Source organism: Oncorhynchus tshawytscha, linkage group LG15 (genome assembly GCF_018296145.1).
Source record: "Oncorhynchus tshawytscha isolate Ot180627B linkage group LG15, Otsh_v2.0, whole genome shotgun sequence".
NCBI classification, from domain to species: Eukaryota; Metazoa; Chordata; class Actinopteri; order Salmoniformes; family Salmonidae; genus Oncorhynchus; species Oncorhynchus tshawytscha.
The window spans coordinates 39,707,869-39,732,939 of NC_056443.1; the positions used below are offsets into that span (position 1 = coordinate 39,707,869).

At 39.6% G+C, this 25,071-nt stretch overlaps 1 protein-coding gene and 2 long non-coding RNA genes across 4 annotated transcripts in view; 2 read left to right on the forward strand and 1 right to left on the reverse strand.

Moving 5' to 3' along the window:
• The first annotated feature begins 8,693 nt into the window (after positions 1–8,693).
• LOC121839436 lies at positions 8,694–8,930 on the forward strand. The gene is made up of 2 exons (XR_006078989.1): positions 8,694–8,724; positions 8,890–8,930. It is a non-coding gene; the product is annotated as an uncharacterized LOC121839436 (long non-coding RNA).
• Positions 8,931–11,349: 2,419 nt separating this feature from the next.
• LOC121839435 lies at positions 11,350–11,916 on the forward strand. Of its 2 annotated transcripts, none has more exons than XR_006078987.1 (3): positions 11,350–11,536; positions 11,618–11,735; positions 11,774–11,916. It is a non-coding gene; the product is annotated as an uncharacterized LOC121839435 (long non-coding RNA). The 2 variants fall into 2 exon arrangements; XR_006078988.1 differs by lacking the exon at positions 11,350–11,536 and adding an exon at positions 11,544–11,562.
• Positions 11,917–14,224: 2,308 nt separating this feature from the next.
• The window catches only part of LOC112240623 (sodium/hydrogen exchanger 9B2-like), a 41,646-nt gene continuing 30,799 nt past the window's right edge, over positions 14,225–25,071 (reverse strand). The window contains exons 11-14 of the mRNA XM_042297831.1: positions 20,312–20,420; positions 16,354–16,490; positions 14,885–15,083; positions 14,225–14,751 (exon numbers count right to left, since the gene is read on the reverse strand). Of these exons, the coding sequence (XP_042153765.1) occupies positions 14,675–14,751; positions 14,885–15,083; positions 16,354–16,490; positions 20,312–20,420 (522 nt within the window). The 3' untranslated portion in view covers positions 14,225–14,674. The remainder of the gene's footprint in view (positions 14,752–14,884; positions 15,084–16,353; positions 16,491–20,311; positions 20,421–25,071) is intronic.

Consider the following 25,071-nt stretch of genomic DNA (forward strand, 5'->3'; position numbering starts at 1 on the left):
TTTACATATGTTTATGGTTTTGTTGTATGCTACTGTATACAACAGTAATGTTTGGCCTAATAAATATTTTCTGTTTCTACATTGCATTGGTGTTAACAGTGTACTTGTTACCCCTCTCAGCAGATGACTTTCACTGTAGAACATTGTATTGAAATGTAGATATAAGCCGATGAAAGACCATTGAGCTTTAGATTTAGAACAACAGTGTTTACATGGTATATCCAAAAATGTACTATTATGAAAGCAGTGTTTGCCATTTGATGCAAATGCTTCATTCTGACATGTGTTCATGGCATTTTGAATGAGATGTGAGGCATTTTGAAGGAGATGTGAGGCATTTTGAATGCAGTGTTATATTTTGAAAGAGATGTGAGGCATTTTGAATGCAGTTTTACATTTTGAAGGAGATGTGAGGCATTTTGCATTTTGTGTGTGCAGTTTTGGAAATTTTGTATAGAGTTTTGAAAAAAAGGAGTCAGTTTTGAAAACGTGTGTAAGCAGTTGGAAAAAACGGTATTATTATTATTATTGTTGTTTTTGTTATTATTGTTTTATTTTTAATAACAATATTTAGTACTGTGCGGCCTAAAAATCATATCTACATTTTTTTTTTCAAACTTATGGCCGATTCACCGTATACTGTATATCTACATTCACCATATACAGTATATCTACATTCACCATATACTGTATATCTACATTCACCATATACTGTATATCTACATTCACCATATACTGTATATCTACATTCACCATATACTGTATATCTACATTCACCATATACTGTATATCTACATTCACCATATACTGTATATCTACATTCACCATATACTGTATATCTACATTCACCATATACTGTATATCTACATTCACCATATACTGTATATCTACATTCACCGTATACTATATATCTACATTCACCGTATACTATATATCTACATTCACCGTATACTATATATCTACATTCACCGTATACTGTATATCTACATTCACCGTATACTGTATATCTCACATCCTTAGAAAGCATGAGCTCTTGAGTTGGGAAAATCTTGTGCAATACACCGACGCATGTCTTGTATTCAAGATCCTAAATGGCCTGGCTCCTCCCCCTCCACTCAATATTTTTGTTAAACAGAAAACCCAGACATATGGCAGCAGATCCACAAGGTCTGCCATGAGAGGTGACTGTATAGTTCCCTTAAGGAAAAGCACCTTTAGTAAATCTGCATTCTCTGTGAGAGCTTCCCATGTCTGGAATACACTGCCATCAGACACACATAACTGCACCACATATCACACTTTCACAAAATGCTTGAAGACTTGGCTAAAGGTCAATCAGATTTGTGAACATGGTCCCTAGCTGTGTGTTGCCGCTCTCCATGTCGTCTGTCGTCTGTAGCTTGTGAGGTGTGGAAACACTGTTGCTTTTATGATTTTTGTCTTGCTGCTTTTTGTCCTATGTTGCTCTGTCTGTATGCTATGTCTTGCTTATCCTATGTTGCTATGTCTGTATGCTATGTCTTGCTTGTTCTATGTTACTATTTTCTATATTGTAATTGTTTTTAATAACCTGCCCAGGGACTGCGGTTGAAAATTAGCCGGCTGGCTAAAACCGGCACTTTTACTGAAACGTTGATTAATGTGCACTGTCCCTGTAAAAATAAAAATAAACTCAAACTCAATCTACATTCACCACATACTATATATCTATATATCTGTATATCTAGATTTTAATAATGTTTTCTCTTTACAATTAAAGGTCAAATACACTGCATTTCAAACAGTCATAAATAATGTGTTGAATTCAAGGCCTCTGAAATTATACCTGAATATGAGCCTTTCACAACCATGAGCCCCACCACTAAAAACAACATTATTGTTTTGGCTGTAATCACTGCTCTGGCTTCCAGGGCTTTCTATGAAAATGACCTTTTTGTTACAAATGTAACCAGAACCAAGCAGATCCACTAGAAATCAAGTGGCCTGTGTATATACAGTGGTATTTAGTCAGCCACCAATTATGCAAGTTCTCCCACTTAAAAAGATGAGAGAGGCCTGTAATTTTCATCATAGGTACACTTCAACTATGACAGACAAAATGAGAAAATAAAATCCAGAAATCACATTGTAGGATTTTTAATGAATTTATTTGCAAATTATGGTGGAAAATAAGTAATGCCCGAATGCAGGTAGCGCCAACTGGAAAGTGTGTTATAGCAGCAATGTTCCTACTTCTAGTGGAAAGCCTTCCAAGAAGAGTGGAGGCTGTTATAGCAGCAATGTTCCAACATCTAGTGGAAAGCCTTCCCAGAAGAGTGGAGGCTGTTATAGCAGCAATGTTCCTACATCTAGTGGAAAGCCTTCCCAGATGAGTGGAGGCTGTTATAGCAGCAAAGGGGGACGTTGGACGAGCAGAGTATATAGTGATATTCAGTGATGTGATGTGTTGGAATTGCCTGAAACAACGTTTTCTTTTTAGGACATAAAGTTAATTTATTTGCCTATTTTTTTTCAGTTTTACTTTAGTGCCTTATTGCTGACATGTTTTGGAATAGTTTTATTCTCTCCAGGCTTCCTTCTTTTCACTCTGTCATTTAGGTTTGTATTGTGAAATAACAGTGTTGTTGATCCATCCTCAGTTTTCTCATATCACAGCCAATCAACTCTGTAACTGTTTTAAAAAGTCACCATTGACCTCATGGTGAAATACCTGATCGGTTTCCTTCCTCTCCGGCAACTGAGTTAGGAAGGACACCAGTATCTTTGTAGTGACTGGGTGTATTGATACACCATCCAAAGTGTAATTAATAATTTCACTATGCTCTAAGGGATATTCAATGTCTGTTTTTTCATTTTCCATTTTTACCCATCTACCAATAGGTGCCCTTCTTTGCGAGGTATTGGAAAACCTCCATGGTCTTTGTGGTTGAATCTGGGTTTGAAATTCACTGATCGAATGAGGGACCGTACAGATAATTGTGTGTGGGGTAAAGAGATGCAGTAGTCATTCAAAAAGTATATTAAAACCTATTATTGCTCACCCATTGAGTCCATTTAACTTATTTTGTGACTTGTTGAATATTTACACCCGTCCAAACTAGTTTACATTTTAGGAAGTCATCATAACTGGTGTATATTTTAGGAACTACATCTCAAATTGGTCACCTTTTCTAGGGACAGAAATTCCTCACCATTTCTGTAAAAAAGGCCAGTTAATTTTCAACCACGGTACCTGGGCAGGTCTCTGCCCCTCCTCTCTTCTTCATTCTCAGCACCAGAATCTACAGCAATGAAGACTGTTTATTAATGTTAGTGAATGTTGATGCAGAGACCTAAAGAGTTTTAGTGGACAGTTAACTACTACTACTCTCTTCCTGTTGGTTGTCTGTCGTGTCTGTTTATAGCTGAGTGAGTGTGTCAGGTCTGTTCAGTGTCTTATTGACTGGGTTTAGTTTAGTACCAGTGTGTTTACAGTTAAATGACCTAACATGGCAGAAGAGCCGACGGAGGAGTGTGTGTGTCGTGTGTTAAGGCTGCGTCCACGCTGTGGTAACAACCTGATTCTCCCTGTATTATAGTGTCCTGATTCTCCCTGTGTTATAGTGTCCTGTTTCTCTCTGTATTATAGTGTCCTGTTTCTCCCTGTATTATAGTGTCCTGTTTCTCCCTGTATTATAGTGTCCTGTCTCTGTTTCTCCCTGTATTATAGTGTCCTGTGTCTCCCTGTATTATAGTGTCCTGTCTCTGTTTCTCCCTGTATTATAGTGTCCTGTTTCTCCCTGTATTATAGTGTCCTGTTTCTCCCTGTATTATAGTGTCCTGTTTCTCCCTGTGTTATAGTGTCCTGTTTCTCCCTGTATTATAGTGTCCTGTCTGTTTCTCCCTGTATTATAGTGTCCTGATTCTCCCTGTTTTATAGTGTCCTGTTTCTCCCATTATTATAGTGTCCTGTTTCTCCCTCTATTATAGTGTCCTGTTGCTCCCTGTATTATAGTGTCCTGATTCTCCCTGTATTATAGTGTCCTGTTTCTCCCTGTATTATAGTGTCCTGTCTCTGTTTCTCCCTGTATTATAGTGTCCTGTTTGTCCCTGTGTTATAGTGTCCTGTTTCTCCCTGTATTATAGTGTCCCGTCTCTGTTTCTCCGTGTATTATAGTGTCCTGTCTCTGTGTCTCCCTGTATTATAGTGTCCTGTCTCTGTTTCTCCCTGTATTATAGTGTCCTGTCTTTGTTTCTCCCTGTATTATAGTGTCCTGTCTCTGTGTCTCCCTGTATTATAGTGTCCTGTCTCTGTTTCTCCCTGTATTATAGTGTCCTGTCTCCGTGTCTCCCTGTATTATAGTGTCCTGTCTCTGTTTCTCCCTGTATTATAGTGTCCTGTTTCTCCCTGTATTATCATGTCCTTTCTCTGTCTCTCCCTGTATTATAGTGTCCTGTCTCTGTTTCTCCCTGTATTATAGTGTCCTGTTTCTCCCTGTATTATAGTGTCCTGTTTCTCCCTGTATTATAGTGTCCTGTTTCTCCCTGTATTATAGTGTCCTGTTTCTCCCTGTATTATAGTGTCCTGTTTGTCCCTGTATTATAGTGTCCTGTTTCTCCCTGTATTATAGTGTCCCGTCTCTGTTTCTCCCTGTATTATAGTGTCCTGTCTCTGTGTCTCCCTGTATTATAGTGTCTCTGTGTCTCCCTGTATTATAGTGTCCCGTCTCCGTGTCTCCCTGTATTATAGTGTCCTGTCTCTGTTTCTCCCTGTATTATAGTGTCCTGTCTCTGTTTCTCCCTGTATTATAGTGTCCTGTCTCTGTTTCTCCCTGTATTATAGTGTCCTGTCTCTGTTTCTCCCTGTATTATAGTGTCCTGTTTCTCCCTGTATTATAGTGTCCTGTTTCTCCCTGTATTATAGTGTCCTGTCTCTGTTTCTCCGTGTATTATAGTGTCCTGTTTCTCCCTGTATTATAGTGTCCTGTTTCTCCCTGTATTATAGTGTCCTGTCTTTGTTTCTCCCTGTATTATAGTGTCCTGTCTCTGTTTCTCCCTGTATTATAGTGTCCTGTCTCTGTGTCTCCCTGTATTAGTGTCCTGTCTCTGTTTCTCCCTGTATTATAGTGTCCTGTTTCTGTGTCTCCCTGTATTATAGTGTCCCGTCTCTGTTTCTCCCTGTATTATAGTGTCCTGTCTCTGTGTCTCCCTGTATTAGTGTCCTGTCTCTGTTTCTCCCTGTATTATAGTGTCCTGTTTTTCCCCTGTATTATAGTGTCCTGTTCTCCCTGTATTATAGTGTCCTGTCTCTTCTCCCTGTATTATAGTGTCCTGTCTTTGTTTCTCCCTGTATTATAGTGTCCCGTCTCTGTTTCTCCCTGTATTATAGTGTCCTGTTTCTCCCTGTATTATAGTGTCCTGTTTCTCCCTGTTTTATAGTGTCCTGTTTCTCCCTGTTTTATAGTGTCCTGTTTCTCCCTGTATTATAGTGTCCTGTCTCTGATTCTCCCTGAGTTATAGTGTCCTGTTTCTCCCTGTATTATAGTGTCCTGTCTCTGTTTCTCCCTGTATTATAGTGTGTCTCTGTTTCTTCCTGTATTATAGTGTCCTGTCTCTGTTCTCCCTGTATTATAGTGTCCTGTCTCTGTTTCTCCCTGTATTATAGTGTCCTGTTTCTCCCTGTATTATAGTGTCCTGTTTCTCCCTGTATTATAGTGTCCTGTCTCTGTTTCTCCCTGTATTATAGTGTCCTGTCTCTGTTTCTCCCTGTATTATAGTGTCCTGTCTCTGTTTCTCCCTGTATTATAGTGTCCTGTCTCTGTTTCTCCCTGTATTATAGTGTCCTGTCTCTGTTTCTCCCTGTATTATAGTGTCCTGTCTCTGTTTCTCCCTGTTTTATAGTGTGTCCTGTCTCTCCCTGTTTTATAGTGTCCTGTATATCCCTGTATTATAGTGTCCTGTCTCTGTTTCTCCCTGTATTATAGTGTCCTGTCTCTGTTTTTCCCTGTATTATAGTGTCCTGTCTCTGTTTCTCCCTGTATTATAGTGTCATGTCTCTGTTTCTCCCTGTTTATAGTGTCCTGTCTCTGTTTCTCCCTATAATTACTATAATTACTATAATCCTACCGATCCTCAACTTCGGCGAAGTCATCTACAAAATAGCTTCCAATACTCTACTCAGCAAACTGGATGCAGTTTATCACAGTGCCATTTGTTTTGTTACTATAGCCCCTTATACCACCCACCACTGCGACCTGTATGCTCTAGTCGGTTGGCCCTCGCTACATATTCATCGCCAGACCCACTGGCTCCAGGTCATCTATAAGTCTATGCTAGGTAAAGCTCAGCCTTATCTCAGTTCACTGGTCACGATAACAACACCCACCCGTAGCACACATTCCAGCAGGTATATCTCACGGGTCATCCCCAAAGCCAACACCTCATTTGGCCGCCTTTCCTTCCAGTTCTCTGCTGCCTGTGACTGGAACGAATGGCAAAAATCACAGAAGTTGGAGACTTTTATCTCCCTCACCAACTTCAAACATCTGCTATCTGAGCAGCTAACCGATCGCTGCAGCTGTACATAGTCCACCCAATCTACCTACCTCATTCCCATACTGTTTTTATTTTATTTACTTTGCTGCTCTTTTGCACACCAGTATCTCTACCTGCACATGTTCATCTGATCATTTATCACTCCAGTGTTAATCTGCTAAATTGTAATTATTCGCTCCTATGGCCTATTTATTGTCTACCTCCTCATGACTTTTGCACACACTGTATATAGACTTTATTTTTTCTACTGTGTCATTGACTTGTTTATTGTGTTATTGGCTTGTTTATTGTTTACTGCATGTGTAACTCTGTGTTGTTGTCTGTGTCACATTGCTTTGCTTTATCTTGGCCAGGTCGCAGTTGTAAATGAGAACTTGTTCTCAACTTGCCTACCTGGTTAAATAAAGGTGAAATAAAATAAAATAAAAATATATCTGGAGTATTTCTCCTGTCTTATCTGGTGTCCTGTGTGAATTTAAGTATGCTCTCTCTAATTATCTCTTTCTTTCTCTCTCTCGGAGGACCTGAGGCCTAGGACCATGCCCCAGGACTACCTGGCATGATGACTCCTGGCTGCCCCCATTCCACCTGGCTGTGCTGCTGCTCCAGTTTCAACTGTTCTGCCTGCGGCTATCAAACCCTGACCTGTTCACCGGATGTGCTACCTGTCCCAGACCTGCTGTTTTCAAATCTCTAGAGACAGCAGGAGCGGTAGAGATACTCTGAATGATCAGCTATGAAAAGCCAACTGACATTTACTCCTGAGGTGCTGTCCTGTTGCACTGTCGACAACTACTGTGATTATTATTATTTGACCCTGCTGGTCATCTATGACCATTTGAACATCTTGGCCATTTTCTGTTATAATCTCCACCCGGCACAGCCAGAAGAGGACTGGCCACCCCTCATAGCCTGGTTCCTCTCTAGGTTTCTCCCTAGGTTCTGGCCTTTCTAGGGAGTTTTTCCTAGCCACCGTGCTTCTACACCTGCATTGCTTGCTGTTTGGGGTTTTAGGCTGGGTTTCTGTACAGCACTTTGAGATATCAGCTGATGTAAGAAGGACTTTATGAATAAATTTGATTGATTGATTGATTACCTTAGCACATTGTATGTTGTAATAGCTTAATGAAAATGACCTTAGCGCATGGTAAGTTGTAATAGCTTAATGAAAATGACCTTAGCACATAGTAAGCTGTAATAGCTTAATGAAAATGACCTTAGCACATGGTAAGTTGTAATAGCTTAATGAAAATGACCTTAGCACATGGTATGTTGTAATAGCTTAATGAAAATGACCTTAGCACATGGTATGTTGTAATAGCCTTCCACCTACACTTCCCATGTAGATGGAGATAATTAGCATAACTGTCAGTGCTCCGCCCCTCTGCCCTGCCAAACATTCCTTCGTTCACTGAGCAGCTGAGCCAGGCAGTGGAGCCAGGCAGTGGAGCCAGGCAGTGGAGCCAGGCAGCGGAGCCAGGCAGTGGAGCCAGGCAGCTGAGCCAGGCAGCTGAGCCAGGCAGCTGAGCCAGGCAGCGGAGCCAGGCAGCGGAGCCAGGCAGTGGAGCCAGGCAGCTGAGCCAGGCAGCTGAGCCAGGCAGCTGAGCCAGGCAGCTGAGCCAGGCAGCGGAGCCAGGCAGCGGAGCCAGGCAGTGGAGCCAGGCAGCTGAGCCAGGCAGCTGAGCCTTCAGCCATTTGGCCGACAGGGGCGGTGACTTTAATTACATCGGCGCCGGCCCTTTTCTTTACCCGCCGGGACACTTTCTCTGGCTATGAACCCATCGTGAAGAAACAGAGTTCTCCCATTGGTCGTAGCGTCACCCATCGTGAAGAAACAGAGTTCTCCCATTGGTCGTAGCGTCACCTCGCCTCACCTGTGGAACATATTGTCTGCTTTTCTCTATGATATTACAGCATCAGACAGATATATGAACCCATCGTGAAGAAACAGAGTTCTCCCATTGGTCGTAGCGTCACCTCGCCTCACCTGTGGAACTTATTGTCTGCTTTTCTCTATGATATTACAGCAACAGACAGATATATGAACCCATCGTGAAGAAACAGAGTTCTCCCATTGGTCGTAGTGAAAACATAGGAACATTGATATTTATCATAAATCCTTTATTCTACTGTATTCAGTACATACAGGGCATGATGGAGTTGGGGACAGGGCATGAACTCATTGTAAAGGTCAACAGAACAGTGGTATCCTGATGGAGTTAGGGACAGGGCTGAATGTGTAAAGGTCAACAGAACAGTGGTCTCCTGATGGAGTTGGGGACAGGGCTGAATGTGTAAAGGTCAACAGAACAGTGGTCTCCTGATGGAGTTGGGGACAGGACTGAATGTGTAAAGGTCAACAGAACAGTGGTCTCCTGATGGAGTTGGGGACAGGGCATGAACTCATTGTAAAGGTCAACAGAACAGTGGTCTCCTGATGGAGTTGGGGACAGGGCATGAACTCATTGTAAAGGTCAACAGAACAGTGGTCTCCTGATGGAGTTGGGGACAGGGCATGAACTCATTGTAAAGGTCAACAGAACAGTGGTCTCTTGATGGAGTTGGGGACAGGGCATGAACTCATTGTAAAGGTCAACAGAACAGTGGTCTCCTGATGGAGTTGGGGACAGGGCTGAATGTGTAAAGGTCAACAGAACAGTGGTCTCCTGATGGAGTTGGGGACAGGGCTGAATGTGTAAAGGTCAACAGAACAGTGGTCTCCTGATGGAGTTGGGGACAGGGCATGAACTCATTGTAAAGGTCAACAGAACAGTGGTCTCCTGAATGAGTTGGGGACAGGGCTGAATGTATAAAGGTCAACAGAACAGTGGTCTCCTGATGGAGTTGGGGACAGGGCTGAATGTGTAAAGGTCAACAGAACAGTGGTCTCCTGAATGAGTTGGGGACAGGGCTGAATGTGTAAAGGTCAACAGAACAGTGGTCTCCTGATGGAGTTGGGGACAGGGCTGAATGTGTAAAGGTCAACAGAACAGTGGTATCCTGATGGAGTTGGGGACAGGGCTGAATGTGTAAAGGTCAACAGAACAGTGGTCTCCTGAATGAGTTGGGGAGTTCAACAGAACAGGGTCTCCTGAATGAGTTGGGGAACAGGGCTGGCTGAATGTGTAAAGGTCAACAGAACAGTGGTCTCCTGATGGAGTTGGGGACAGGGCATGAACTCATTGTAAAGGTCAACAGAGCAGTGGTCTCCTGATGGAGTTGGGGACAGGGCTGAATGTGTAAAGGTCAACAGAACAGTGGTCTCCTGATGGAGTTGGGAACAGGGCTGACTGTGTAAAGGTCAACAGAACAGTGGTCTCCTGATGGAGTTGGGGACAGGGCTGAATGTGTAAAGGTCAACAGAACAGTGGTCTCCTGATGGAGTTGGGGACAGGGCAGAATGTGTAAAGGTCAACAGAACAGTGGTCTCCTGATGGAGTTGGGGACAGGGCATGAACTCATTGTAAAGGTCAACAGAACAGTGGTCTCCTGATGGAGTTGGGGACAGGGCATGAACTGGGGACATTGTAAAGGTCAACGAGAACAGTGGTCTCCTAAAGGAGTTGGGGACAGGGCTGAATGTGTAAAGGTCAACAGAACAGTGGTCTCCTGATGGAGTTGGGGACAGGGCATGAACTCATTGTAAAGGTCAACAGAACAGTGGTCTCCTGATGGAGTTGGGGACAGGGCATGAACTCATTGTAAAGGTCAACGAGAACAGTGGTCTCCTAATGGAGTTGGGGACAGGGCTGAATGTGTAAAGGTCAACAGAACAGTGGTCTCCTGATGGAGTTGGGGACAGGGCATGAACTCATTGTAAAGGTCAACAGAACAGTGGTCTCCTGATGGAGTTGGGGACAGGGCATGAACTCATTGTAAAGGTCAACGAGAACAGTGGTCTCCTAATGGAGTTGGGGACAGGGCTGAATGTGTAAAGGTCAACAGAACAGTGGTCTCCTGATGGAGTTGGGGACAGGGCATGAACTCATTGTAAAGGTCAACATAACAGTGGTCTCCTGATGGAGTTGGGGACAGGGCTGAATGTGTAAAGGTCAACAGAACAGTGGTCTCCTGATGGAGTTGGGGACAGGGCTGAATGTGTAAAGGTCAACAGAACAGTGGTCTCCTGATGGAGTTGGGGACAGGGCATGAACTCATTGTAAAGGTCAACAGAACAGTGGTCTCCTGAATGAGTTGGGGACAGGGCTGAATGTATAAAGGTCAACAGAACAGTGGTCTCCTGATGGAGTTGGGGACAGGGCTGAATGTGTAAAGGTCAACAGAACAGTGGTCTCCTGAATGAGTTGGGGACAGGGCTGAATGTGTAAAGGTCAACAGAACAGTGGTCTCCTGATGGAGTTGGGGACAGGGCATGAACTCATTGTAAAGGTCAACAGAGCAGTGGTCTCCTGATGGAGTTGGGGACAGGGCTGAATGTGTAAAGGTCAACAGAACAGTGGTCTCCTGATGGAGTTGGGAACAGGGCTGAATGTGTAAAGGTCAACAGAACAGTGGTCTCCTGATGGAGTTGGGGACAGGGCTGAATGTGTAAAGGTCAACAGAACAGTGGTCTCCTGATGGAGTTGGGGACAGGGCTGAATGTGTAAAGGTCAACAGAACAGTGGTATCCTGATGGAGTTGGGGACAGGGCTGAATGTGTAAAGGTCAACAGAACAGTGGTCTCCTGATGGAGTTGGGGACAGGGCATGAACTCATTGTAAAGGTCAACAGAACAGTGGTCTCCTGATGGAGTTGGGGACAGGGCTGAATGTGTAAAGGTCAACAGAACAGTGGTCTCCTGATGGAGTTGGGGACAGGGCTGAATGTGTAAAGGTCAACAGAACAGTGGTCTCCTGATGGAGTTGGGGACAGGGCAGAATGTGTAAAGGTCAACAGAACAGTGGTCTCCTGATGGAGTTGGGGACAGGGCATGAACTCATTGTAAAGGTCAACAGAACAGTGGTCTCCTGATGGAGTTGGGGACAGGGCTGAATGTGTAAAGGTCAACAGCATGAACTCATTGTAAAGGTCAACAGAACAGTGGTCTCCTAATGGAGTTGGGGACAGGGCTGAATGTGTAAAGGTCAACAGAACAGTGGTCTCCTGATGGAGTTGGGGACAGGGCATGAACTCATTGTAAAGGTCAACAGAACAGTGGTCTCCTGATGGAGTTGGGGACAGGGCATGAACTCATTGTAAAGGTCAACTAATGGAGTTGGGGACAGGGCTGAATGTAAAGGTCAACAGAACAGTGGTCTCCTGATGGAGTTGGGGACAGGGCTGAATGTGTAAAGGTCAACAGAACAGTGGTCTCCTGATGGAGTTGGGGACAGGGCATGAACTCATTGTAAAGGTCAACAGAACAGTGGTCTCCTGATGGAGTTGGGGACAGGGCTGAATCATTGTAAAGGTCAACAGAACAGTGGTCTCCTGATGGAGTTGGGGACAGGGCTGAATGTGTAAAGGTCAACAGAACAGTGGTCTCCTGATGGAGTTGGGGACAGGGCATGAACTCATTGTAAAGGTCAACAGAACAGTGGTCTCCTGATGGAGTTGGGGACAGGGCTGAATGTGTAAAGGTCAACAGAACAGTGGTCTCCTGATGGAGTTGGGGACAGGGCTGAATGTGTAAAGGTCAACAGAACAGTGGTCTCCTGAATGAGTTGGGGACAGGGCTGAATGTGTAAAGGTCAACAGAACAGTGGTCTCCTGATGGAACAGTTGGGGACAGTGGCATGAACTCATTGTAAAGGTCAACAGAACAGTGGTCTCCTGATGGAGTTGGGGACAGGGCTGAATGTGTAAAGGTCAACAGAACAGTGGTCTCCTGATGGAGTTGGGGACAGGGCTGAACTCATTGTAAAGGTCAACAGAACAGTGGTCTCCTGATGGAGTTGGGGACAGGGCTGAATGTGTAAAGGTCAACAGAACAGTGGTCTCCTGATGGAGTTGGGGACAGGGCTGAATGTGTAAAGGTCAACAGAACAGTGGTCTCCTGATGGAGTTGGGGACAGGGCTGAATGTGTACAGGTCAACAGAACAGTGGTCTCCTGAATGAGTTGGGGACAGGGCTGAATGTGTAAAGGTCAACAGAACAGTGGTCTCCTGATGGAGTTGGGGACAGGGCATGAACTCATTGTAAAGGTCAACAGAGCAGTGGTCTCCTGATGGAGTTGGGGACAGGGCTGAATGTGTAAAGGTCAACAGAACAGTGGTCTCCTGATGGAGTTGGGAACAGGGCTGACTGTGTAAAGGTCAACAGAACAGTGGTCTCCTGATGGAGTTGGGGACAGGGCTGAATGTGTAAAGGTCAACAGAACAGTCGTCTCCTGATGGAGTTGGGGACAGGGCAGAATGTGTAAAGGTCAACAGAACAGTGGTCTCCTGATGGAGTTGGGGACAGGGCATGAACTCATTGTAAAGGTCAACAGAACAGTGGTCTCCTGATGGAGTTGGGGACAGGGCATGAACTCATTGTAAAGGTCAACAGAACAGTGGTCTCCTGATGGAGTTGGGGACAGGGCATGAACTCATTGTAAAGGTCAACAGAACAGTGGTCTCCTGATGGAGTTGGGGACAGGGCATGAACTCATTGTAAAGGTCAACAGAACAGTGGTCTCTTAATGTAGTTGGGGACAGGGCTGAATGTGTAAAGGTCAACAGAACAGTGGTCTCCTGAATGAGTTGGGGACAGGGCTGAATGTGTAAAGGTCAACAGAACAGTGGTCTCCTGATGGAGTTGGGGACAGGGCATGAACTCATTGTAAAGGTCAACAGAACAGTGGTCTCCTGATGGAGTTGGGGACAGGGCTGAATGTGTAAAGGTCAACAGAACAGTGGTCTCCTGATGGAGTTGGGGACAGGGCTGAATGTGTAAAGGTCAACAGAACAGTGTTCTCCTGATGGAGTTGGGGACAGGGCTGAATGTGTAAAGGTCAACAGAACAGTGGTATCCTGATGGAGTTGGGGACAGGACTGAATGTGTAAAGGTCAACAGTACCGTGGTCTCCTGATGGAGTTGGGGACAGGGCTGAATGTGTAAAGGTCAACAGAACAGTGGTCTCCTGATGGAGTTGGGGACAGGACTGAATGTGTAAAGGTCAACAGAACAGTGGTCTCCTGATGGAGTTGGGGACAGGGCTGAATGTGTAAAGGTCAACAGAACAGTGTTCTCCTGATGGAGTTGGGGACAGGGCTGAATGTGTAAAGGTCAACAGAACAGTGGTGTCCTGATACATAGGATGATGTAATGACATCATTAAACAAAGATGTGACCAAAAACTGTGTCCCTAATGGCACCCTATTCAATATAACACACAGTAGTGCACTATAATATATAGAGAATAGGGCTCTGGTCTAAAGTAGTGCACTACTTTAGACCAGAGCCCTATTCTCTATGATATAGTGGACTACATTAGACCAGGGCCCTATTCCCTATAATATAGTGGACTACATTAGACCAGGACCATATTCTCTATAATATAGTGGACTACATTAGACCAGGGCCCTATTCCCTATAATATAGTGGACTACATTAGACCAGGGCCCTATTCCCTATAATATAGTGGACTACATTAGACCAGGGCCCTATTCTCTATAATATAGTGGACTACATTAGACCAGGGCCCTATTCCCTATAATATAGTGGACTACATTAGACCAGGGCCCTATTCTCTATAATATAGTGGACTACATTAGACCAGGACCATATTCTCTATAATATAGTGGACTACATTAGACCAGGGCCCCATTCTCTATAATATATTCTCTATAATATAGTGGACTACATTAGACCAGAGCCCTATTCTCTATAATATAGTGGACTACATTAGACCAGAGCCCTATTCTCTATAATATAGTGGACTACATTAGACCAGGACCCTATTCTCTATAATATAGTGGACTACATTAGAGTAGGGCCCTATTCTCTATAATATAGTGGACTACATTAGACCAGGACCCTATTCTCTATAATATAGTGGACTACATTAGAGTAGGGCCCTATTCTCTATAATATAGTGGACTACATTAGACCAGGACCACAGGGTAATGGGGAGCCATTTGGAATGCAGTCAAAGTGACTGTTCTGAATTATGACTGGTCCAATGGATCCTGCTGTCTGGAAGGTGATTGGCTGAGCTCACATCTTGCTCTCACATGGCTCCACCCCTTTAGACACGGGTCCCGACACAGACTCTGGGGCGTCCTCTTCAGTGCCTGATTCAAATCAGAGAGGAAAATACTATGAAGTGTTTGTGTGTGCGTGTTTTAGGGTGTGTTTCTGAGTTCATACCTACTTGCCTGGCGTGTGTGTATTTCACTGTCTATACTTGTGTGTGCGTACACTCACCCTCTTTCCTGTCTACGTGTGTCCCCTCCGGGTGTCTGGTCAGCAGTCTGGGCCCTGCCAGGCCAATCCCCAGGGCTCCTATAGGTGCTGTAGTGAGGATGGCCAGAACAGCCACAGTCAGAACATCCAGACCGTACTTCACCAGAACCTCATCCCCCTCTACACGGGCCATGTCCAAGGCTGTAGAACCTATCGCTGCCTAGAACCCAACAGAACCAGTTAGAATGATTTGAAACCCCCGACAGATCTTGACTGCATCTCTCAGTGGCTGGTGGGACAGATGGGATGATCATTTTAAGCTGGGACACATGTAAACCGAGGTCTCCATTCCATCCAAAACGCACAAGTTCAGCATAACAGTGCGACTGAAATTTAAAGACAATATTCCAATGTTGGTGGGGACTGAAGTCACTGAAACGGTGCACATGGCGGCTCAATCGGAAATGACATTTCCATGACAAGCACGCTGTACTTCAGCGATAAGGATGGAATACTCATGTGTTTGATTCAATTAAGACCCATGTGTTTGATTCAATTAAGACCCATGTGTTTGATTCAATTAAGACCCATGTGTTTGATTCAATTAAGACTCATGTGTTTGATTCAATTAAGACCCATGTGTTTGATTCAATTAAGACCCATGTGTTTGATTCAATTAAGACTCATGTGTTTGATTCAATTAAGACCCATGTGTTTGATTCAATTAAGACCCATGTGTTTGATTCAATTAAGACCCATGTGTTTGATTCAATAAAGACTCATGTGTTTGATTCAATTAAGACCCATGTGTTTGATTCAATTAAGACCCATGTATTTGATTCAATTAAGACCCATGTGTTTGATTCAATAAAGACTCATGTGTTTGATTCAATAAAGACTCATGTGTTTGATTCAATTAAGACCCATGTGTTTGATTCAAGAAAGACTCATGTGTTTGATTCAATAAAGACTCATATGTTTGATTCAATTAAGACTCATGTGTTTGATTCAATTAAGACCCATGTGTTTGATTCAATAAAGACTCATGTGTTTGATTCAATAAAGACTCACGTGTTTGATTAAATTAAGACTCATGTGTTTGATTCAATAAAGAATCATGTGTTTGATTCAATTAAGACTCATGTGTTTGATTCAATTAAGACTCATGTGTTTGATTCAATTAAGACTCATGTGTTTGATTGATTTAAGAATAATGTGTTTGATTGAATAAAGACTCATGTGTTTGATTGAATAAAGACTAATGTGTTTGATTCAATAAAGACTCATGTGTTTGATACGTTTCCATCTATTCCATTCCAGCCATTACCTCCTTCCAAAATGTCCTTCCACCAGCCTCCTGTAAGGGCTTAGAAAAAAGGGTTCCAAAAGGGTTCTTTGGCTGTCCCCATAGGAGCTGTCCCCATAGGAGCTGTCCCGATAGGAGCTGTCCCCATAGGTAGCAGTGTATTTGTAGCTAATTAAGCTCTCACCTGTACGGTGGCTTTGGGGATCCAGGCCAAAGCGATAAAGAGCTTCTCTCTCAGAGTGAAACCAGCAAACAGAACCACAGATAAAGTTACCAGAACACGAACCAGCAGGCCTGCACTGATACAGACCAGACCCAGACCTAGAGAGAGAAAGGGGGAGAGAGGGAGGGAGGGGGGAGATGAGAAAGGGGGAGAGAGAGACACACAGAGAGATGGGGGAGAGAGAAAAGAGAGAGGGGGAGGGGGAGAGAGACACAGAGATAGAGATGGGGAGAGAGAAAGAGAGGGAGGGTGGAAAGAGAGAGAGAGGGAGGGTGGAAAGAGAGAGAGAGAGAGATAGAGATGGGGAGAGAGAAAGAGAGGGAGGGTGGAAAGAGAGAGAGAGGGAGGGAGGGTGGAAAGAGAGGGAGAGAGAGAGGGAGAGAGGGAGGGGGAGAGGGAGGAAAGAGAAACAAGTACTGAAGTTAGTACTGAAGTTGTATCATTGTAGTATTATAGTAATATAGTAGTAGTAGTAGTATGGTAGTAATGTAGTAGCAATATAGTAGTTGTAGTAGTAGTATGGTAGTACTGTAGTAGCAATATAGTAGCTGTAGTAGTAGTATGGTAGTACTGTAGTAGCAATATAGTAGTAGTAGTAGTAGTAGTATGGTAGTACTGTAGTAGTAGTATGGCAGTAGTAGTAGTAGTATGGCAGTACTGTAGTAGTAGTATGGCAGTAGTAGTAGTAGTAGTAGTAGCAATATAGTAGTTGCAGTAGCAGTAGCAGTATAGTAGTTGTAGTAGTAGTATGGTAGTACTGTTGTAGTAGTATGGCAGTAGTAGTAGTATGGTAGTGCTGTAGTGGTAGTATGGTAGTAGTAGTAGTAGTAGTAGGGTAGTAGTAGTATGGTAGTACTGTAGTAGCAGTAAGGCAGTAGTAGCAATATAGTAGTTATAGTAGTAGTAGTATGGTAGTACTGTAGTAGTAATGTGGTAGTACTGTAGTAGTAGTATGGTAGTACTGTAGTAGTAGTATGGTAGTACTGTAGTAGCAGTATGGCAATACTGTAGTAGTAGTATGGTAGTACTGTAGTAGTAGTATGGTAGTACTGTAGTAGTAGCATGGCAGTAGTAGTAGTATGGCAGTACTGTAGTAGAAGTATGGTAGTAATGTAGTGGTAGCATGGTAGTAGTAGTAGTAGTATGGTAGTACTGTAGTAGTAGTTTTGCAGTAGTAGTAGTATGGTAGTACCGTCGTAGTAGTATGGTAGTAGTAGTAGTATGGTAGTAGTAGTAGTATGGTAGTAGTAGTATGGTAGTAGTAGCATTATGGTAGTACTGTAGTAGTAGTATGGTAGTACTGTAGTCGTAGTATGGTAGTAGTAGTAGTATGGTAGTACTGTAGTAGTAGTAGTATGGTAGTACTGTAGTAGTAGTAGTAGTATGGTAGTACTGTAGTAGTAGTTTTGCAGTAGTAGTAGTATGGTAGTACCGTCGTAGTAGTATGGTAGTAGTAGTAGTATGGTAGTAGTAGTAGTATGGTAGTAGTAGTATGGTAGTAGTAGCATTATGGTAGTACTGTAGTAGTAGTATGGTAGTACTGTAGTAGTAGTATGGTAGTAGTAGTAGTATGGTAGTACGGTAGTAGTAGTAGTATGGTAGTACTGTAGTAGTAGTATGGTTGTACTGTAGTAGTAGTATGGTAGTAGTAGTAGTATGGTAGTACTGTAGTAGTATGGCAGTACTGTAGTAGCAGTATAGTAGTTGTAGTAGTAGTATGGTAGTACCGTAGTAGCAGTACAGTAGTTGTAGTAGTAGTATGGTAGTACCGTAGTAGCAGTATAGTAGTTGTAGTAGTAGTATGGCAGTAGTAGTAGTATGGTAGTACTGTAGTAGTAGTATGGTAGTACTGTAGTATGGTAGTACTGTAGTAGTAGTACTAGTAGTATAGCAGTAGTAGTAGTATGGTAGTAGTAGTAGTAGTAGTAGTAGTAGTATGGCAGTAGTAGTAGTATTGCCGTAGTAGTAGTATGGTAGTACTGTAGTAGTAGTATGGTAGTACTGTAGTAGTAGTAGTAGTATGGCAGTAGTAGTAGTATGGTAGTACTGTAGTAGTAGTATGGTAGTAGTAGTAGTATGGTAGTACTGTAGTATGGTAGTACTGTAGTAGTAGTACTAGTAGTATGGGCGTAGTAGTAGTATGGCAGTAGTAGTAGTAGTATGGCAGTAGTAGTATGGTAGTACTGTAGTAGTAGTATGGCAGTAGTAGTAGTAGTATGGTAGTACTGTAGTAGTAGTATGGTAGTACTGTAGTAGCAGTAGTATAGTAGTACAGTAGTAGTAGTACGGTAGTACTGTTGTAGTAGTATGGCAGTAGTAGTAGTATGGTAGTACTGTAGTAGTAGTACGGTAGTACTGTAGTAATAGTATGGTAGTACTGTAGTAGTAGTAGTATGGTAGTACTGTAGTAGTAGTATGGTAGTACTGTAGTAGCAGTATAGTAGTTGTGGTAGTAGTATGGTAGTACTGTAGTAGCAGTATAGTAGTTGTAGTAGTAGTATGGTAGTACTGTAGTAGTAGTATGGTAGTAGTAGTAGTATGGTAGTACTCTAGTAGTAGTAGGGTAGTACCGTAGTAGTAGTAGTATGGTAGTACTGTAGTAGTAGTAGTAGTATGGTAGTACTGTAGTAGTAGTATGGTAGTAGTAGTAGTATGGCAGTACTGTAGTAGTATGGCAGTACTGTAGTAGTAGTATGGTAGTAGTAGTAGTATGGTAGTACTGTAGTATGGCAGTACTGTAGTAGTAGTAGTAGTATGGCAGTAGTAGTAGTATGGCAGTACTGCAGTAGTAGTATGGTAGTAGTAGTAGTATGGTAGTACTGTAGTATGGTAGTACTGTAGTAGTAGTACTAGCAGAACGGGGCAGTAGTAGTATGGCAGTAGTAGCAGTAGTATGGCAGTAGTAGTATGGTAGTACTGTAGTAGTAGTATGGCAGTAGTAGTAGTAGTATGGTAGTACTGTAGTAGTAGTATGGTAGTACTGTAGTAGTAGTATAGCAGTACAGTAGTAGTAGTACGGTAGTACTGTTGTAGTAGTATGGCAGTAGTAGTAGTATGGTAGTACTGTAGTAGTAGTACGGTAGTACCGTTGTAGTAGTAGTATGGTAGTACTGTAGTAGTAGTAGTAGTATGGTAGTACTGTAGTAGTAGTATGGTAGTAGTAGTAGTATGGTAGTACTGTAGTAGTATGGCAGTACTGTAGTAGCAGTATAGTAGTTGTAGTAGTAGTATGGTAGTACTGTAGTAGTAGTATGGTAGTAGTAGTAGTATGGTAGTACTCTAGTAGTAGTAGGGTAGTACTGTAGTAGTAGTAGTATGGTAGTACTGTAGTAGTAGTAGTAGTAGTAGTATGGTAGTACTGTAGTAGTAGTATGGTAGTAGTAGTAGTATGGTAGTACTGTAGTAGTATGGTAGTACTGTAGTAGCAGTACAGTAGTAGTAGTATGGTAGTACCGTAGTAGCAGTATAGTAGTTGTAGTAGTAGTATGGCAGTAGTAGTAGTATGGTAGTAGTAATAGTATGGTAGTACTGTAGTACTGTAGTACTGTAGTAGTAGTACTAGTAGTATGGCAGTAGTAGTATGGTAGTACTGTAGTAGTAGTATGGCAGTAGTAGTAGTATGGTTGTACTGTAGTGGTAGTATGGTAGTACTGTAGTAGTAGTAGTATAGTAGTACAGTAGTAGTAGTATGGTAGTACTGTAGTAGTAGTATGGCAGTAGTAGTAGTAGTAGTATGGTAGTACTGTAGTAGTAGTATGGTAGTACTGTAGTAGTAGTATGGTAGTACTGTAGTAGTAGTATGGTAGTAGTAGTATGGTAGTACTGTAGTAGTAGTATGGTAGTAGTAGTAGTAGTATGGTAGCAGTAGTAGCAGTTTGGCAGAAGTAGTAGTAGTATTATAGTAGTAGTGTGTATTTACCCACTGTATTGGGGTTCAGTGTAGATACTGTGATTTCTGCTCCTATCAGTCCAAACAGCAACGGCTGGAAGATGTCCCAGAAGTTCCCTACCACTGCTGCTACTGGGCCCTGGGGAAGGTTATAAACATGTTATAACACTTCATAAACACATTATAAACACTTTATAAACACCACAGCTACTGGGACCTCAAGAGATTATAAACATGTTATAACACTTCATAAGGTCGTATCAAAATAACATCTAATTATAGATTGTGTAAACATATTTTGTACAGTAATATATAATGATTGTGTTTCTAGTTAACAGTACAGTAATATATAATGATTGTGTTTCTAGTTAACAGTACAGTAATATATAATGATTGTGTTTCTAGTTAACAGTACAGTAATATATAATGATTGTGTTTCTAGTTAACAGTACAGTAATATATAATGATTGTGTTTCTAGTTAACAGTACAGTAATATATAATGATTGTGTTTCTAGTTAACAGTACAGTAATATATAATGATTGTGTTTCTAGTTAACAGTACAGTAATATATAATGTTTGTGTTTCTAGTTAACAGTACAGTAATATATAATGATTGTGTTTCTAGCTCCATCAGTACAGTAATATATAGTGCTTGTGTTTCTAGCTCCATCAGTACAGTAATATATAATGATTGTGTTTCTAGCTCCAACAGTGCAGTAATATATAATGATTGTGTTTCTAGCTCCAACAGTCAGCAATATATAATGCTTGTGTTTCTAGCTCCAACAGTACGGTAATATATAGTGCTTGTGTTTCTAGCTCCAACAGTGCAGTAATATCTAATACTTGTGTTTCTAGCTCCATCAGTCAGTAATATCCAATGATCCCAAAACAATTAAAACATATCCCCAAAAATATAAGAAAGGAAATTAAAAATACGAGAATAAGTCCGAAATAAAAAGATATATGATGATGTAATGACATTACAGCTGTAGTTATATATGATGTAGTTATATATGATGATGTAATGATGTTACAGCTGTAGTTATATATGATGATGTAATGACATTACAGCTGTAGTTATATATGATGTAGTTATATATGATGTAGTTATATATGATGATGTAATGACATTACAGCTGTAGTTATATATGATAATGTAATGACATTACAGCTGTAGTTATATATGATGTAGTTATATATGATGTAGTTATATATGATGTAGTTATATATGATGATGTAATGACATTACAGCTGTAGTTATATATGATGTAGTTATATATGCTGTAGTTATATATGCTGTAGTTATATATGATGTAGTTATATATGATGTAGTTATATATGATGATGTAATGATGTTACAGCTGTAGTTATATATGATGATGTAATGACATTACAGCTGTAGTTATATATGATGTAGTTATATATGATGTAGTTATATATGATGATGTAATGATGTTACAGCTGTAGTTATATATGATGTAGTTATATATGATGTAGTTATATATGATGTAGTTATATATGATGATGTAATGACATTACAGCTGTAGTTATATATGATGTAGTTATATATGATGTAGTTATATATGATGATGTAATGATATTATGAGCTATATATGTTATATATGATGATGTAAAGTTATATATGATGTAGTTATATATGATGATATAATGATGTTACAGCTGTAGTTATATATGATGTAGTTATATATGATGTAGTTATATATGATGTAGTTATATATGATGTAGTTATATATGATGATGTAATGACATTACAGCTGTAGTTATTTATGATGTAGTTATATATGATGATGTAATGATGTTACAGCTGTAGTTATATATGATGTAGTTATATATGATGTAGTTATATATGATGATGTAATGACATTACAGCTGTAGTTATATATGATGTAGTTATATATGATGTAGTTATATATGATGATGTAATGACATTACAGCTGTAGTTATATATGATGTAGTTATATATGATGTAGTTATATATGATGATGTAATGATGTTACAGCTGTAGTTATATATGATGTAGTTATATATGATATATGATGTAGTTATATATGATGTAGTTATATATGATGTAGTTATATATGATGATGTAATGACATTACAGCTGTAGTTATATATGATGTAGTTATATATGATGATGTAATGATGTTACAGCTGTAGTTATATGTGATGTAGTTATATATGATGTAGTTATATATGATGTAGTTATATATGATGATGTAATGACATTACAGCTGTAGTTATATATGATGTAGTTATATATGATGTAGTTATATATGATGATGTAATGATGTTACAGCTGTAGTTATATATGCTGTAGTTATATATGATGTAGTTATATATGATGTAGTTATAGATGATGTAGTTATATATGATGTAGTTATATATGATGATGTAATGACATTACAGCTGTAGTTATATATGATGTAGTTATATATGATGTAGTTATATATGATGATGTAATGATGTTACAGCTGTAGTTATATGTGATGTAGTTATATATGATGTAGTTATATATGATGTAGTTATATATGATGATGTAATGACATTACAGCTGTAGTTATATATGATGTAGTTATATATGATGTAGTTATATATGATGATGTAATGATGTTACAGCTGTAGTTATATATGATGTAGTTATATATGATGTAGTTATATATGATGTAGTTATATATGATGATGTAATGACATTACAGCTGTAGTTATATATGATGTAGTTATATATGATGTAGTTATATATGATGTAGTTATATATGATGTAGTTATATATGATGATGTAATGACATTACAGCTGTATATATGATGTAGTTATATATGATGATGTTATATATGATGATGTAATGATGTTTATATGCTGTAGTTATATATGCTGTAGTTATATATGATGTAGTTATATATGATGTAGTTATATATGATGATGTAATGACATTAGTTATATATGATGAGTTATATATGATGTAGTTATATATGATATGATGTTACAGCTGTAGTTATATATGATGTTGTAATGATGTTACAGCTGTAGTTATATGTGATGTAGTTATATATGATGTAGTTATATATGATGTAGTTATATATGATGTAGTTATATATGATGATGTAATGACATTACAGCTGTAGTTATATATGATGTAGTTATATATGATGTAGTTATATATGATGATGTAATGACATTACAGCTGTAGTTATATATGATGTAGTTATATATGATGTAGTTATATATGATGATGTAATGATGTTACAGCTGTAGTTATATATGCTGTAGTTATATATGATGTAGTTATATATGATGTAGCTATATATGATGTAGTTATATATGATGATGTAATGACATTACAGCTGTAGTTATATATGATGATGTAATGACATTACAGCTGTAGTTATATATGATGTAGTTATATATGATGATGTAATGATGTTACAGCTGTAGTTATATATGATGATGTAATGACATTACAGCTGTAGTTATATATGATGTAGTTATATATGATGTAGTTATATATGATGATGTAATGATGTTACAGCTGTAGTTATATATGATGTAGTTATATATGATGTAGTTATATATGATGATGTAATGACATTACAGCTGTAGTTATATATGATGATGTAATGACATTACAGCTGTAGTTATATATGATGTAGTTATATATGATGTAGTTATATATGATGTAGTTATATATGATGATGTAATGACATTACAGCTGTAGTTATATATGATGTAGTTATATATATGATGTAGTTATATATGCTGTAGTTATATATGATGTAGTTATATATGATGTAGTTATATATGATGATGTAATTATGTTACAGCTGTAGTTATATATGATGATGTAATGACATTACAGCTGTAGTTATATATGATGTAGTTATATATGATGTAGTTATATATGATGATGTAATGACATTACAGCTGTAGTTATATATGATGTAGTTATATATGATGTAGTTATATATGATGATGTAATGATGTTACAGCTGTAGTTATATATGCTGTAGTTATATATGATGTAGTTATATATGATGTAGCTATATATGATGTAGTTATATATGATGATGTAATGACATTACAGCTGTAGTTATATATGATGATGTAATGACATTACAGCTGTAGTCATATATGATGATGTAATGATGTTACAGCTGTAGTTATATATGCTGTAGTTATATATGATGTAGTTATATATGATGTAGTTATATATGATGTAGTTATATATGATGATGTAATGACATTACAGCTGTAGTTATTTATGATGTAGTTATATATGATGATGTAATGATGTTACAGCTGTAGTTATATATGATGTAGTTATATATGATGTAGTTATATATGATGATGTAATGAAATTACAGCTGTAGTTATATATGATGTAGTTATATATGATGTAGTTATATATGATGATGTAATGATGTTACAGCTGTAGTTATATATGATGTAGTTATATATGATGTAGTTATATATGATGTAGTTATATATGATGATGTAATATATATTACATGATGTAATGAATGATGTACAGCTGTAGTTATATATGATGATGTAATATATATATGATGTAATTATATTATGCTGTAGTTATATATGATGATGTACAGCTGTATTATATATGCTGTAGTTATATATGCTGTAGTTATATATGATGTAGTTATATATGATGTAGTTATATATGATGTAGTTATATATGATGATGTAATGACATTACAGCTGTAGTTATTTATGATGTAGTTATATATGATGATGTAATGATGTTACAGCTGTAG